Source organism: Chenopodium album, chromosome 6 (genome assembly GCF_948465745.1).
Source record: "Chenopodium album chromosome 6, dcCheAlbu1.1, whole genome shotgun sequence".
Taxonomy (NCBI): Eukaryota; Viridiplantae; Streptophyta; class Magnoliopsida; order Caryophyllales; family Amaranthaceae; genus Chenopodium; species Chenopodium album.
Genome location: NC_137839.1, coordinates 73,115,687 through 73,131,822, shown reverse-complemented (window position 1 = coordinate 73,131,822; position 16,136 = coordinate 73,115,687). Strand labels below are relative to the sequence as shown.

Genomic DNA, 16,136 nt, shown 5'->3' with positions numbered 1-16,136 from the left:
TTGAATCAATTTAGAAGATTCTTTCAAATTATGAACAAGTGCAAGCTTCCAATCAAGCACATCAAAGATTGGTGGAAGAAGTAGTAAACTAGTAACTAATCAATTTAGAAGATACTTTCAAATTATGAACAAGTGCAAGCTTTCAATCAAGCACTTAAAAGAGAAGTGGAAGGAGTAGTAACTAAATAAAACGGGAAAATAAGCACATCCAAGAAGATGAAATGCTACATAAATAAGCAGCTAGATATTTCATACTTGTAACATATACTGTTTGATCTAAATACTCATAATTCAAGTGGACAACAAGCATTCTTGGTATAACAAAGTAAGTTTTCAACGAGACTGCCTTTGCCTCGTAAAAATTGTGAAATCTTAAAAACCTCCAAAAAGTAAGAAAGCTATCCAAAATATGGATTCATTACTCCCATCTCACATTATGTTACATTAAGCAGTTTCATACCAGACTTTGCCTTGGTATACAGGAGTATCAAGACTGTACCAAATTCAATTGCATCTAACATAACTAGAGCGGACATATGTTCCCCCAACAACAGGGGCCGAGAATAAAAATCAATGGTGCACGATAGGCTTTTATGGACATTGCTTTGAATCACCTATTCCCTCCTACAGCCCCACAGGCACTTTTTCATATTGAACGATCTTGCTAAATCTCTTAGGAATAATCCACCTTCCACCAAGCCACTGCTGCAAGAAGATAAGGACGACAAACAGCAGGCCAAGACATGAAATTAGGATATCCCATGTAGTGGAATAAAAATTCATTCCTGGGTCTGCATAAATGTACCATGGGTCAAAGCTCCATGACGAACTATGAGCCCTGAACAGATCATAAGCATGTGGCAGCAGTCGAACAACTGTGGTCCCAAGATAATATGGAACAGCAAGAGCCCTCTCCTTAGAATCAGAGAACACATTGAAGATAATTTGAGGGAGAAGAAAGGCATCTAGAATGAAACCAGCATATGACTTCACATCACGCCAGAATGGAAGGGAAGGATTTGAGTTTATATTGATATGCTGATGCGGTACAGTATGTGAACCCCTCAATAGTAGTATAAGCCAAGCAATCAGAGCCCCTACCACATATAAAGGCAAAGTGTAGTATATAACCTTCTTTTCGCTTTCCCACAAGGTTTTCTGGTTGTCTTCCTCACCAGCTCTAGCAGACCATGTTAACTGTAGAAGACGGAACTCTAGAAGAAATGCAACCATGGTTATAACCCTGACTAAAACTTCATTCACCTCAAGCCATCCGCCACTTCCAACAAGCACAGTTCTCTTGCTGGTACTGGACAAGAAAAATGCTTCCATATTCAAAAGCAAGGGAATCATATGTCCCAAGGTTATCACAATGAGCATGACAAGAGAAATATGTGGAAGGCAATTCGGATTTCTTTTAACATGGAATAACTGCAACCCAACAAAGACGCATGCTAAAGTGTTAGAAATCAAAACCATAGCAATCTCGAAATCCATCCTCCAAAAAGCACTTTTTACTTGGAACTTTGTCAGTGAAGTAGCTGAAAGATCCAGATGGTCAAAGTAGAGAGGATCTACATTTTCACGTTTGCTTTCAATAGTTCCCTTGACCACGTCTTTAACATTTGAATCACGAGGAGGAAACTGAATGTTGATAAAAGTATCACAGTCAAGTTTACTTGCATTTAGTGGAGCACTGCCATCATTTTTAAGATTCCAACAGCCTACCATACAAAGGCGTCCAGCATCAGTATCATATATCCCTTCAGCAGATATTCTTATTGTATCGTTAATAGTGAATGATCTACCCCCCACCTTAAACTCACCTTTAGGAGCAAAAGTTATCCGATAGGCAATATTTAGAGAGCCATGGTAGCTATTATTCACAGCAGACTTTGGAATGGGTATTAGCCGCGAATTGAAATATGGATAAATATTCTGCACAAAACGATCACCAACAAACACAGGATAGGCCTTGCCCCAGGCCCGTTTACCCTTGGTATTCTTGACTTCCATGTCAAATTTCATATCTTGGGAATAGGGATCAGGGAAACTCTTTCCTTTTTGCTTACTGCCTTTCTTTTCTGCACAATATTTCTGGGCTCTATCAATTTCAGTATACTTATATTTCATGTCTGGAAGTGCAGCTCTCCTAGTTCCAGAAGCACGAATCTCAATTCTATCAAAGTAACCTGGTTCATCAGCACTCTTGATGCTCCAAATATGCCCGGTAATTACACCCGTATCTCTAATGGACAAAGTATCCGCAAATGTAAAATTCACCCTAACCGAGCAATCACCAACCGTAGCATTCAAAGGCTCATTCGTGAAATTCAAAATCCGGCAAGCAGCAAAGAAAAGCTGACCCTTTCCTACATTCCACAATCCCTCAGCAACCAATGTCCTATTAGGATCCAATGGCTGTCTATAACCATTCCGAATATCACTAACATTCGAAAAACCAAAGGAAACCCGAACCATCTTTGGCCCCGAACAATCAATTTCATTCAATGACATAAACTTAGGCAAAAACCCAAGAATCCCATCAATCCTACTACAATTCCTACCATCACAATCACTCTTATACTCCAACTCAAAATTCTCCTCTAAGCTTGCAAATTGATAACAATTCCCAAATTTCCTCCCCCCATTAACCAATGACTTATTATCATTACCATTATCAACATTACTAACATTATCAACATCATCCTTAATCAATGTATAAGCATAGTTCATCTTAGAAAAACTCATAATCGAAATGGGCTTAAAATAACCATCACTACCTTCAGAATCCAAACTCTCCAAAGTCCCAGTAATCAAACTAGTATTAATAACAGCAGAATTAGGATAAACAGACTTAAAAACAGCATCAAAATGACGATTATTACCATTAATTACACGCCTTGAAGCTGATCCCACCATACAAAGCTGCCCAGAAGCCGAATCCCAAAACCCAGAAAGCTGAAACCTCACATTCCTCGAATTAACTCGAAGCCGAGGACCGCCATGAACACTGATCAAATTCCTCGAGTTCCTCAATCGAGCCCAATTGACTCTAACAAGCAATGACGATTGAATTTTGAAAACCCCAGATGAGGAGGTGTTGAAAACGGTTTGTGGGATGAGATTTGCGGTGATCTGGGAATTGGGTCCGAGGAATTGATCGCCATTGATGACGTAAGCACTGTAGAAGGCGGGAACTTGGGCGGTGAAGAAGGGGTGAGTTGGCGTTGACTCAGGGACGAGTTGACCGCAGTGGTCGGAGTAAGGGATTGAATTGGTGCGGAAGGAAGAAGAAGAAGAAGAGATTTGGTAGGAGAAAGATTGAGTGAACAAAATGGTTGTTAGAGAGAGAAAGAGGAGAGAGATTGAAGAGAGAGAAAGCTTTGTAGTGGAGAAGAAGAAGAAGAATGGAGGAGTGTCCATTTTTTGCTGTTTGAGCGAGTAAAAACAACTCTTTCTCTCTCTCTGATTTAAGGGTTTTGGTTTGGCTTATACTCACTTTGTACAACTATTTTATCATACCGTCTTTGACCCGGCAAACACTATAAAATACTCTGTAATTCCTTATTTATGTTTCATTATTTAGGGGTTTTCTTGAGTTTTATTCTATCCTAATTTAGGGTCTGTTCCGATTTATCAAACTGAACTGATAGAAGCTGAATTAAAGTGAACTAAAATGAATTGTTTGTGAGATAAGGAAATTGGGAGCTGAACTGAACTGATTGGAGCCGAATTGAATTGAAATTAAGGTGAACAGAACATGCCCTTAATCCCAGTCTTGTCCTGAATTTTTTTTAAGAATTTACCCGTGGGTCTTGGATTTGCATTTCTAAGCTTTAAGTTAATGTTTTAGCATGACTCAAAAATTCGAGAGACCCGATCCAAATTTGTGAGTTTTGGGCAAGCATTTTCGATTAAATCTTGGCCTAGCCCGGCCAAGCGGGCTAAATTTTTACAGCGACATGTCCTTTGATCACCTCTAGTACTCCCTCAGCCCTCCGTTTCATGATAACCACAACATTTTGATTGATACATATGCCAATTTATAACTTTGATCATTAATTATTGTACTGTAATATATATCATTAATAAGTATAAACACTTGATTTAATGAAAATTTACATGAATACTAATCCAAAAATATTTTACATGGCAATGTATGTATTTTTATATATTGATAACAAGTTTAGTAAAAGTAAGCATATGAATTGTGCAAAAGTCAAAGTGTTGCGATTATTACGAGAGGGAATATAAATTAAGGAAAGTTTAAGTCAATTTGTGTAATCAATTTTGAGTTAATTTAGTCAAGAGTAGTCTCTAATCCCAATGCATTCTCAAAAACTCAAATCAAAACATAATTATACAAATAATCCCAAAATTGCATTAATGGTTGAGGTCTCTTATGAGTCGAAATGTCAACATTTTTGACAAATCAGTGGCTTAGTAGTTCTTCATCTTAGGCCACCAAAAGTTCTTGAGAAAAGTGCTTAATAAAATGAAGTATAATAAGGGACACAAGTAATGTAAAGCATAGATCAATATTCTTACAATTCACACTTCAATTCTTATATTACAATTAGATCAAACAAAAACATTATTGATGCTTTGCAACATATCATACATTTGGCAAGTACACAGACAGAAGTAAACTTCTTCACAAATGATATACATTTCTATTTTACACATTGTACACACGATGACTTTAACACCGTGAGATAGTACCAGTGGCCAACACAGTGATCAATTGTCACTGGTTCTTATTTCTCTGGCTCGATAAACTGGTTGCAATCGATTCCTTTGTCAGAAAAGGCTTGCACAAGCTTGGGAAAGAGCTTAGCTAGCATAATCTTGAAGCCCATTGAGTTTCCCTTTTCATTTTCAACTTTGGTACAGAAACCAATAGGTGCACCCTTCATATAAGACTTGCAAGCTGATAGAATATGCTGAGAACGTCTTTCAAAATGCTCCTCGACCAACTCCTCAAAATGCTGTCAATTGCAGTATTTAATCATGATCAGAGTTATACACTTGATAAGTTTAACTTTGTAATAAACATTATAAAATATTCTAACAAAATTTGATAAAACAAGAATAAATTTATTGTTGCAAGCCAATTCCATGAGTATTCATGAGATGGACTCGTACTTTCATTGAGTAGTGATCATCATACCTTGGGTGGCCTTCGTAATTGGTATAACATAGATTTGCATGTGCCCAGATAAGCATTTTCATTGTAGCCTACAGAGTTCTTCTCTCCCTCTAATCTTCCTATCTGTTCATCATACCCTGCCTCGTTAAAATAAGGCTTTGCATTAAGCACAAGGGCCTGAAGAGAGAGAAGAACTTGAAGAATAGTCGAGCTTCCTGGATTCCACACTTCAGATCCTGTGCCAGTCCATGTGTTGAGGAGGCTGAGACACACCTTTCCTGATTCGTAAAGGTTTGGATTGAGACGCAAACCACCAGAGTGGTAATGCACCATCTGTGTCATATTACACAATGTAACACTGTATCAGATTCTCCTCACGACATTTATGAAATTGTTCATTACATAAGCACTCAAAATTTTCTAATTTTTTACCCTTTGCTTTCCAACACAAATCTGATTTTGTGAGAATTAGACCATTGTATTTTCATATTTTCACTAATACTTCAGAGCTTATTGATCCTATTCCTTACTATTGGTTGTAGAAGGGACCTAGTCAAACTTATTGATGCGAAAAATAGTATTTTCTTTTACAAAAATGAGTAGAACAAGGCCTTAATGATAAATATACTTATTATGTTTGATTGCAGGCGTGCACGGTGCCACGGTCACACCCACCACCCAGTACTTTATGCATCACTTAAATTTGTGAGCAAACTACTGGGTTTGGCATTCTTTGCGTTTTTAAAATAAGGACTACTAGAGTGAAAACACTTACAGGAGGTACTAGAGGATAATCAGCAGGAAGCATTATATCAAAGAAGAAAAGGCCATCATGGTAGGGAGTTCCAGGAGCACCAACAATGGCTGCACGTATCAAATCCATTCTTTCCTCATAAATCCGAACATAGATTGTTTCTGCTTTGGTAAAAGTATTCTTATTAGTACAAGAGCAGGAAAAGAAGATTGTACAAACATAATGCAATACAAAAGAAGCAATAATTAAAAAAAAAAAAATGGTTTTACCTGGAAGGTCTTTCTCTAGAATGCTCCATTCCTGCTGAACCTTCTTCAGCCAACCTTTTTTCTTCTGCAGAAAGCAATTGAAAGACATGATCACTTAATTACCCAAATCAACCCTTCCTTTCAAGGTGATACGTTAAACTACTTAAGCTCTTAGAAAAAGCTATATATACTTGCCTGAGATGCTGCTCCCTTGCCATCTGCATCAGCAAAGTGATGGTCAGAGCAATCACCTACAATGTCGAACTGTTTAAACTGCCTTACAGTTTTAGATTTAGCTACAGACAGTAGTTCCATATTCTCTGAGTTATTTTCAACTTTCTGTTTCAGATCTATGCTCCCATAAGTATCAAAGTCACTGAATTCCATGGTGTGGTTATCTGGGCCCATGTCACAAGACTCGATGATGTCTTCCTCGTCAAAAATTCCAATATTACTTTCTCCGATTGCATGGGAACATGACAGGTGTTGTGGTAGGGATGTTGAACCATGTGATCTGAAGAAATTTTCAGCAATACTAGTAAAGAGCCCCATTGCAGCTTGAGAAAGGCTGAAGAAGCGGGAACTCCTATGGTCGGTTTGACAAATTACAGCATCAATACCAGAATTTTCTGATGAATCCTGAAAATGGACAGGCTTCAAATCATTAAACATAGCTTTGGTGCAGATTATAAACTTTCGTTTTTTCAGGTACAAGTACAACAAAATGAGTAACAGAACATTAGCTGATAAAGACCAACATCAACACATTAACTCATCATTTAAAATTTTAAAAAACGTGAAAAAGGATATGTAGCACTACAGTGGCTGGCCTTCATACATCTTACATATAGTTCAGAGTAAGGCAATATTCACTTCACCTTATTTTTGCTAAGCTGAAATTATTTATTGAACTGAAATTATTTCTGCGAAACTTAAATTATTTTTGCTGAACTAAATTAGTTTTACTAAACTGAAATTATTTGTGCTAAACTGAAATTATATTTACTGATTCCCTATTATATTTCTTCTCCTAAGTTTCCGATTTTTACTGAACTGAATATTTTTACTGAATTGAACTTTTTTTAATTAAACTGAAATTAATTTTACTAAATAATATTTTTATAAGGTTAAGTGAACAGGGCCTAAGTATGAAAGAGGGGAACTTCATTGATTCATTCTCAACAAAAAGTAAGGCGATCTTGAGAGGTTAGCAGCGAATAAAATCATTGAGTGGAAGAGCTGTCCAATCATGGAGTTTATGCTCTTTACTTTCTAACTATGGGGTTGACCTTATTAGCTTTTCTGGCATCATAGAGATAAGATTGCGCATATACAACCTACTCTACCCACCTAAGTTATAGCCTGTTTAGACTTTAGAGTCATTGTGTTGAAGCCATGTTGACGTATGAATATAACCAGAGCACAACGAAGACACGAAAGTACATCTAAGCAATTGTAGGGTTTAGGGAGAGAAGAGAAGTATTCACCTGATTGTTCACAGATTGTTTCTCATAGTCAGCCATCTCATCACTGAATTCAGCACCATTTCCTTCTGGGAAATTATGAGTTGCAACTGATCCATCATCCTTTTCCATGCGAAGTATCTTATAAGGAGCAACCTAAAAACAATAAAACAGCAAGGTGCCATGAACATTAAGTTGATGGCGGAGAACATTCCCTTTTTTAAAATGGAGATTTTAAGGGCGTCTGCAACATTATCTCTTAAATCACAGAGTAGTATCACCCTATATATCAAACCCACTGGAGCAGTTTCACTTACAAAGTCATATAATGTAGACACCTAAAACGGGAGAATTTTACAAAAAAGATTGCTTATTTCAATCATCTGTTAGAGAAAGCATGAAAGGGTTCTCCTGTTTAGTTAGCTTAGAATCCCCTCAGAGGCTTGAAATCTAGCATATATACTACATGTTAATTATAAACACCATGTCATAATTTTCCAATAATTTTTAACTCAAAACTCAATATGCAGCAGACTTCCAAATCTCAAATTTTTAGAGTTTAAAGTAACCAGCTTTAAACCCACCAGTCTATAAGATTACAAGTAGAAATCGATTAATACAAACAAGCAGATCAAAGAAATTCATACCTTTGCTGTGACTCCACTTGCCCATTCAACCTTAATATATCCATTGTCGAAGCCAACAACACAGCCGATAAAGGATAGGAAATGTTTCCTCTGGGTTTCATTCAATTCAACATTACGGTTGTCACTTGCCAATGTAGTCCAGTTTTCCCTGCTCATCTTGTTCAAATGATCAGCATAATGGTTCTTATCTGACATGAACACAATGTCACCAAGGTTAAAGGAGAAATCAGGGTGCTCAACCAATTCATAAGCGCTCACAGTCTCTTCCATTTTCCACTCATCGACGTCTTTAGGAACACTGCCAGTGGTTTCCCATTTTACCTTGACAGTCCTCTCATTTGCATCCACACATTTAACAACCCCCCATCTTTGACTTACTGGCGCAACTAGCTCATCAGAACTAGTCTTCTCCAAAACAAATTGTTCAGGAAAAAAATCATGAGCATTTAGAACACATACGGGGAAGAGAGTGTGTGAATCTAACCCCAATGAGCAATTACCATCTTGCCACATGACATCTACTTTGATTTTTTTCTTAACAATTGAAAAAATCTCATCAAAATGTGAATATGAATCACTTTTCTGCAATCCAGTTTCTGATGGAAAGACACACCAGTCACCAAGTTGCCAGTTAGCATATGAGATGTATGATAACATGGTCAAGTTTTTGGGATCTTGCAAACGGGTTGGAGGAGGTAAGGTCATGCAAACACCAACCATAGCAGAGGAAATCCAGTCAATGTAAGCAAGTCCAACTTCAACAGAATAAACAGTCCCCTCGTGTTGATTCTTTTTGGACCTCCCACATAACCATCCAGTAGATTTTGAGCCAGTAGGGTGACTAAAGCTCACTCTTTGTCCAGGATGAAAGGGATAGAGTGAATCATCGAGTAAATTGGGAGAAAGTGGCAACAACTGTGCTTGGTCAGTTGCCATGATTTCACACTTAGTTCCATCATCAAATACAATACCAACATTGTCAACCACTTTCTCCACTCTTCCAAGCCATGGACCATGAATCACATAATCTCCAACCAAAATGGACCGCATCCTTGACAGTTTTTCGGAATTGACATCTTTTATGACTTCACCAAAAACATTTTCCAAATCAACAAACATTTTGATATTCACTATTTTACCCATTTGTCCAGATGGATTTCCTGTGGACCGTACAATATCCCCATGTGTGAACCCTCTCTCAAAAGAGAGGAAATCATCTATTTTCTCAATGCTGTCTTCAAGATTGGACAAGATACTCTGAGCGTGTCCGCTGTAGATGGAAAATATATCATCTTGATCATCACTGCTGGTCTCACTGAAACTCTCAACATCAGAATCACCAAACAGTTCCATTGCCATGATCCTTGTTGCTGTATGAGCACCATATAAGATCATAACACATTAATATATGAGCTGGAAACATTAGATGACAGGTTTTTCACTCCAACCTTTCAAAAAAAAATGATGGCATATAAATTCAGGTCAAAAGGTGAATATTACTGCAATCACAACAATCTCAAACGAAGTTTCCAATTTTCACATAGGCTTAATAAACCGTAGAAGATACAAGTGAGATACATACCTTTAGATTCAGTAGGAATTGATCTGCTTGAGCAAATATTCAGTAAATTGGTGCTGCGAAGATAATTTATTTCTTAAAGTGACCGGATAATTGTGCTTCCTTAGTGGAGAGCAAGAGATAGGTATCTCAACCGGAGATAGTTTGCCAAAGGAGATTTGCCCCCAAGGATAATAAGAGTCGGTTTTTGACTCCTACAACCAAAGGAGATTTACCCAACAAATGGGACTAAAGTTGCCAAAGGAGATTTGCCCAACAAATTGGACTTAATGTTGCCAAAGAAGATTTGCCCAATAAAATGGACTGAATATTTCCAAAGGAGATTTTCCTAAGGAATGAACAATTTTTTTTTTCTATAGATTTTTTTTTTTTTTGGAGGAAGGATAAGTCTAACGAATAAGAAGGAAAGGGAGTGAAAATGTCAAGAGAAATATGCAATATGGTTGGGATAGGATACAGGAAAACAGATAGGAGTAGTAGCCACAAGCCAGCAGATGAAGACCTCTCTTAGAGATACTACACTGCAAAGAGTTACTTAACTGAATTTTTGCCAAAGGAGATTTGCCCTAATGAGCTAAGTTTATTTTGTATATTTTTGTTTAAATCTATGCTTTTCAAAGCACAGATTATATTGCCAAAGGAGATTTATCCGGGATAGCTAGCTATGTAGCTGATGAATAGATACTGATGTTCTAGTTTTCAACCAGAACTATATTGCCAAAGGAGATTTGCCCCCAAAGGGAGTCAATACATCTGCGGATACTGCACTGTTAGAGAAGATACGCTCACTGCCACTTGCCTCGACTGATAAGACACCAGAATAACAACTGCGACTTTTCCCTGCAGAATAATATGCTGACACTTGAGCATTTAACACTTTAGCCCTTAACAAAACAGCCACAACAACCAGTTCAGGAATTCCGTTCTACCTGTCAATATATAATTCTTAGTGTGTGTATTTTAAGAATCTATCAAATTTAGCTGCTAGCTAGTGATAAACTCAAAAAGACAAAAGTAGCATATAATCACATCAGTCTCTTACATATTTAGAAATGTAAACAAAAGTTGCTTATTTGCACATACATATTTATCTATAATTGTTGTATAAAAATTTAAACAAGATTAAAATTGCAATTTACACATCAATTTTCAAATTCCAATACCAATATTAACAAGAAATATGCAGCTTGAAATTTAAATTGATAAACTCAACCAAACATACAAAATATTGTTCATCATAATCAATTTGTTGTCTAAAGGCAGATTCACAATTATAATTGACAACAAAGTGTAAAGACAAGTAAGAATTATGCATTTTTAGGCTTTGAAGTGATTGAAAACAAGTTAAAAGCAGATTCAGAGCTAAAAGTTACTAGAATTAAAGTAGCTTGATTTCTAGAATTTTATTTTGCAATAAAAGGTATACAAATTTCCTAAAAGACTGCTAATATCCCACTATCTGAAGCACATATTCAAGGACCATTTGGATCAACCCTTAATTTGGACTAGCTTAGTTGGTTAAAGTAGGAAACCAAAAGCCATGGCTCGAGATCAAATTCCGTCTACATCACTTCTTGTGGCTGCCATATACACATCAAAAATTACAAAACCTTAATCTTTGGCTATTTAGCATCAAAACAAGAAACTTTCATAAAAACCTCAGAAATTCAAACTATATAAACTGAATAAAAAGTGAAAAAATCAGAACAATGAATCCAAACAAACATACCCACATCATAATATCAATAAATCCAAACAACAGAAGGAAAATCAAAAATAAAGAAGTGAGCTTTCTTCAAGAAATACAGAAAGTTACCTGTTTTAACTTTCATGAAAAAACCCCAAAAAAAAGTGACAAATTGATGCTAAAAAAATCCCAGAAATTTCTTAACAGAAAAGGCTGAATAAATGATTGAAACCCAGATGATGATTTGTCTGTTTGCTCATAAATTTCCCTCAAAATCTTCTACTTTTTCCTTAAAAATAAATCTTCTGGGCAGAAAAGAGAAAGAAAGAAAGCAGGAAGAGCAGGGTAGTTTAGAGAGGACCATGAGCGGCTCCTCCCCAAAAATCACCCATCATGTTTTCATAATTCAACATCTCAAAATTTGCAGAATTTTCTCTCTCCTCTGTATTTGCTTGGTAATACAGTGTAGTATGAAAACCCAAGTATTAGAAATGGATGATAAATAGTACGAGGAGTGGGAAACTCACAAAGTATATACTCGTACCAACTGGATCTCCCTGTCATAAGGGTCAATCGTCACCAATCATTATCTTATTTATCTATTGCTATTATTCCCCAAAAAAATTAAACTTAGGGCCTGCTGGAAGTTGAAGGATTGAACTGAACTGAACTGAACTGAACTGAACTGATCAGAGCTGAGCCGAGCTAAACTGAATAGAGTTGAAATAAATATTTTATGAGAGATGGATTTCAGGAACTGATCTGAACTGATTGGAGTTGAACTGAACTAAACTAAAATTAAGTTGAAGAGAACAAGCTCGTAGCTACACAAACTTTAGATAATTACGAGTACTATGTCACCAACAATTGGTAGAGGACTGAAACCTAAACATTCATAACTGATCCTCAAATTCTGATAATTTAAAAAGGTGAATAAGGTGAAATAAAAAAATAAAAATAAAAATGCCACAAATTTAATTTAATGTTTTAGTGTAGCAATTTAAATTGGTGAACTTTTTAGGGCGAGTAGCACGATAGTTATACGAACTTTGTAAAGGTGCTAGTAAGGCCTGATTTACTTCACCTTACAAAAATAATATTGAGTAAAAATAAGTTCACTTCAGTAACAATAAGTTCAATTTGGTAAAAACAATCTTAGTTCAGTAAAAATCTATAACTATAAAGAATAAATATAAGGCCCCGTTTATTTCACCTTATTTTTGCTGAACTGAAATTATTTTTACTGGACTGAAATTATTTTTGTTGAACTGTAATTAATTATACTGAACTGATGAAATTATTTTTGCTGAACTGATCTTATTTTTACTAAACTAAACTGAACTTATTTTTACTAAACTAAACTGAACTGATGAAATTATTTTTACTGAATTGAACTTATTTTTGCTGAACTAAAATTATTTCTACTGAACTAAAATTATTTTTACTGAATATTTTTTTAAGGTGAAGTGAACAGGGCCTAACAGAGAATCAGTAAAAATAATTTCAATTCAGTAAAATTAATTTCAGTTCATTAAAAATAATTTAAGTTAGCAAAATTAATTTCAATTCAATAAAAATAATTTCTATTCAGCAAAATTAAGGTGAATTGAAAGGGGCCAACTATACATTAACATCCACTTAGTATCAGGAGAAACACAAGTTATATTTTAAAGTGGCTCTAGCCTCTACGTTGTTTTTTCAAGTGTCAATGACTCAATGCCCTAAAATTGTCTAATACTTTCCTATTGACTATCATTCAATATCAAGTGGAACATGTGTTAAACTAGTTTAAAATTGTACCAATTGGGTGTTGGTGTAGTGGTGATTGGGACTACACTTGGTAGGGAGGACCTGTGTTCGATCCCCCGCAACAACAATTGGGAGGGGACTGGAACCTAACCACCCAGAACTGATCCCCGAATCCGGATTAGCCCAAAAGGGTGAACCGGGTAGAACACCAAAAAAACTAGTTTAAAATTGTCAATTGTCGAAGAAAATTTATAAAACAGTCAAGTAAGTGTCAATAATAATTACCAATAAGAGTTGGTTCAAGTGGTAAGCAACTTGATGTCGCTTAAGGGATGTCTCGGGTTCAAGCCTCATTGTATGCATGCAGATCAGAAACTCTTGTAGTGGTTATATTCAATTCATCCTTGATTCAATTATGAATATTTATTTGGCCACTATACTTGTAGATGAGGGTTTTGGATTTAGGAAGGTGAGAATGGGTGATAAAAATAAATAAATAAATCATTTTAATTTAGTTTTATTTACTCTTTTTTTTTTTAATTCCGCATTCCCATGAACCCTACTTAGCTTTCTCATGGTTAGTCGCGTGCACACAAAATCATTAAATACATCAACTCAATTGGGAACAGGGGTGGTCGGGTTTGGTCGGGTTGGCCAACGAGTCAAGCTGGCGAATGAGTCGGGTCCATTTTGATCACACTCTAATTTGTTACAAATCTTAGCTTACAATTATTCTAAAACAAAGGAGGTAATAACAATATAGACTCCTTATATAATTTTTTTGGTGTTTAGAGATCTATAAAGACAAGTGATGAGAATCGATCTCAGAGAGGGGCTCTAACCACTTAATCTATCCGGTATCCCCCACTCTCATACTCCATGATATAATAACTTTACTCATCCGTACGATTTTGCTTGAGCTAGCTTAAAAAAGAAAACGGAAGGTAAACCTCTAAATTCCTTATTGATGTTTTTGTAAAAAAAAAGGAAATTATGGAGTTTTCATTTGCGGGTCATAGTTTATATTTGAGCACATGTATCCCATATTTGGTGCATAGGCCATCATGTAGCCACTTGAAAAAGAAATAAAGTTCATATCTTTCTTTTTACTTTTAATTGTTTGATGTTCTTTGGGCTAGTGATGGTTTCTAAGAAAATGCATTTTAAATATAAATTTTTATTTTTAATTAGAAATAAATAGTATTATTACCACTATAGACATTGACTTATTGACCCTCCATTTTGCCTTTTCCATTGTGTGATGTCGTGTTTAAACAATGGTAATCTTAGCTTTCATGTTCCTACCATTTTGACAAGTGTACTCTTTATCAATTAACAAATTAAAGGAAAAACACAATAAGAGATTCTTGTGCATTATTGGATTTCATTATTTCAAGTTGCTGATTTGCTCCAATCTACTTCGTGTATATGGACCTCTCTCTATGTCCCATCCATTTCCAATTTTTCGTTTAGAAAATAATTACACCATTCGACTATTTATTGTAGTAATTTTGACCGTGTCTTTTTATTTTTTAGGTCAATTAGGCTTCACGCCTTCACCTATACTAGCTATGTGTAATTCGTGATGTGCTTAACTTTTCAAAAAAAGGTGGAGCATGCATAGCTTAAAACAATAATTAGGGCCACTTCAGCTTAATTAGCTTAAAACAATAATTGGGGTCTATTCATTTTGGCTTAATTTCAGTTCATTTCAGTTCAGCTCCAATCAGTTCAGTTCAGCTCCTAATTTCCTTCTCTCATAAAACATTCATTTTGAGCTCAGTTTAGTTTAGTTCAGTTCAACTTCAATCATTCAGTTCAGTTCAGCTCATCTCAGTTCAGTAAATGTGAACAAACCCTTAGTCCATTGTAATTTTTAGCCATGTTTACATGTTTAAGCCAACTTTATAACTTAGTTTGCACAGCCTTAACCGGTGGAAAGTTGTTGCTTTAATTAGATGTTGTTGTGTTGTTTAATTACTTATTGCTTTAGTAGTGTAGCCTAGCCACGACCTAATTTAACATGCACAATAATGGAACATTATGTTGTACATACATATCGAATTGCCTTGTGCTCGTTGTTTTCCTACTAAGATGTGTCATGACATATGTTGTGTAAAATCAACCTGCGTTCGAGTTTCATATATAGTTGTCGCCCTCTCTTAGAGGTTGTTTGTCGGAATTTGAAAATCTTACTTCTTATAGCAGTACCTATTTACTCGATATGATTCTCTATTCCTTTTAATTTACATACAATACATGACTGGACTGTATACTCGTATTATGCTTATTGATAGAAAACTTTGAGCATTATTGCATTTAAATTTAATAAGATGATAACAAATAATTGATGATTAAAAAAATAAAAAAAAACTACTTGTATATATTTTGAGACAAATCTAAGAAGACTTAATGTGTTAAAATAACAAAATATTTATATTAAATAGGTAGAGTTATAATTTATTTAATTGTTTATATATTCAAAATTAAAGTTTATCTACCAAACTTAAATTAGATTTTTAATTTCTTTGTCATAAAAGTTTAATTATCTACCAAACTTAAATTACATCTTTAATCTCAATTTGGAGTGACTATCTCATGGTCATATTGAAATTAAATCTCATCAATTATTTTCTTTGGCAATTGGACGTCACCGAAAGTGCCACATACATATATTTTGATTAACATTGTACTACAAACACAAAGTGCAAAGAAGCATATCATTAAGTGGCACAGAATATTCTCAACACTAACTAGGTCAAACTCACAAAAAGGGATTTTATGCTGATCGTCCAATGAGGAATGTCTACATGTTTCATTACAACCAAGTTTAATTCTTCAATATGTTTTTTTTTTT

The 16,136-nt window shown here is 35.4% G+C and overlaps 2 protein-coding genes across 3 annotated transcripts; both read right to left on the bottom strand.

Moving 5' to 3' along the window:
- Positions 1–624: 624 nt before the first annotated feature.
- On the bottom strand, positions 625–3,830 carry LOC145637211 (uncharacterized). The gene is made up of 2 exons (XM_081688688.1): positions 3,810–3,830; positions 625–3,138 (listed from the first exon to the last, which is right to left on the bottom strand). Exons 1-2 carry the CDS (start codon positions 3,828–3,830, stop codon positions 625–627), a joined length of 2,535 nt encoding a protein of 844 aa, XP_081544814.1.
- A 697-nt stretch (positions 3,831–4,527) lies between these two features.
- On the bottom strand, positions 4,528–12,046 carry LOC145636268 (putative ubiquitin-conjugating enzyme E2 24). 2 transcript variants are annotated; one of them, XM_081687778.1, is made up of 9 exons: positions 11,660–12,046; positions 9,847–10,772; positions 8,265–9,634; positions 7,642–7,773; positions 6,350–6,793; positions 6,176–6,239; positions 5,928–6,067; positions 5,174–5,485; positions 4,528–4,991 (listed from the first exon to the last, which is right to left on the bottom strand). In XM_081687778.1, exons 3-9 carry the CDS (start codon positions 9,621–9,623, stop codon positions 4,761–4,763), a joined length of 2,682 nt encoding a protein of 893 aa, XP_081543904.1. In that variant the 5' UTR covers positions 9,624–9,634; positions 9,847–10,772; positions 11,660–12,046; the 3' UTR covers positions 4,528–4,760. The 2 variants fall into 2 exon arrangements, with proteins under 2 accessions (XP_081543904.1, XP_081543905.1); XM_081687779.1 differs by having other exon boundaries at positions 9,847–10,683.
- Between the last annotated feature and the right edge of the window lie 4,090 nt (positions 12,047–16,136).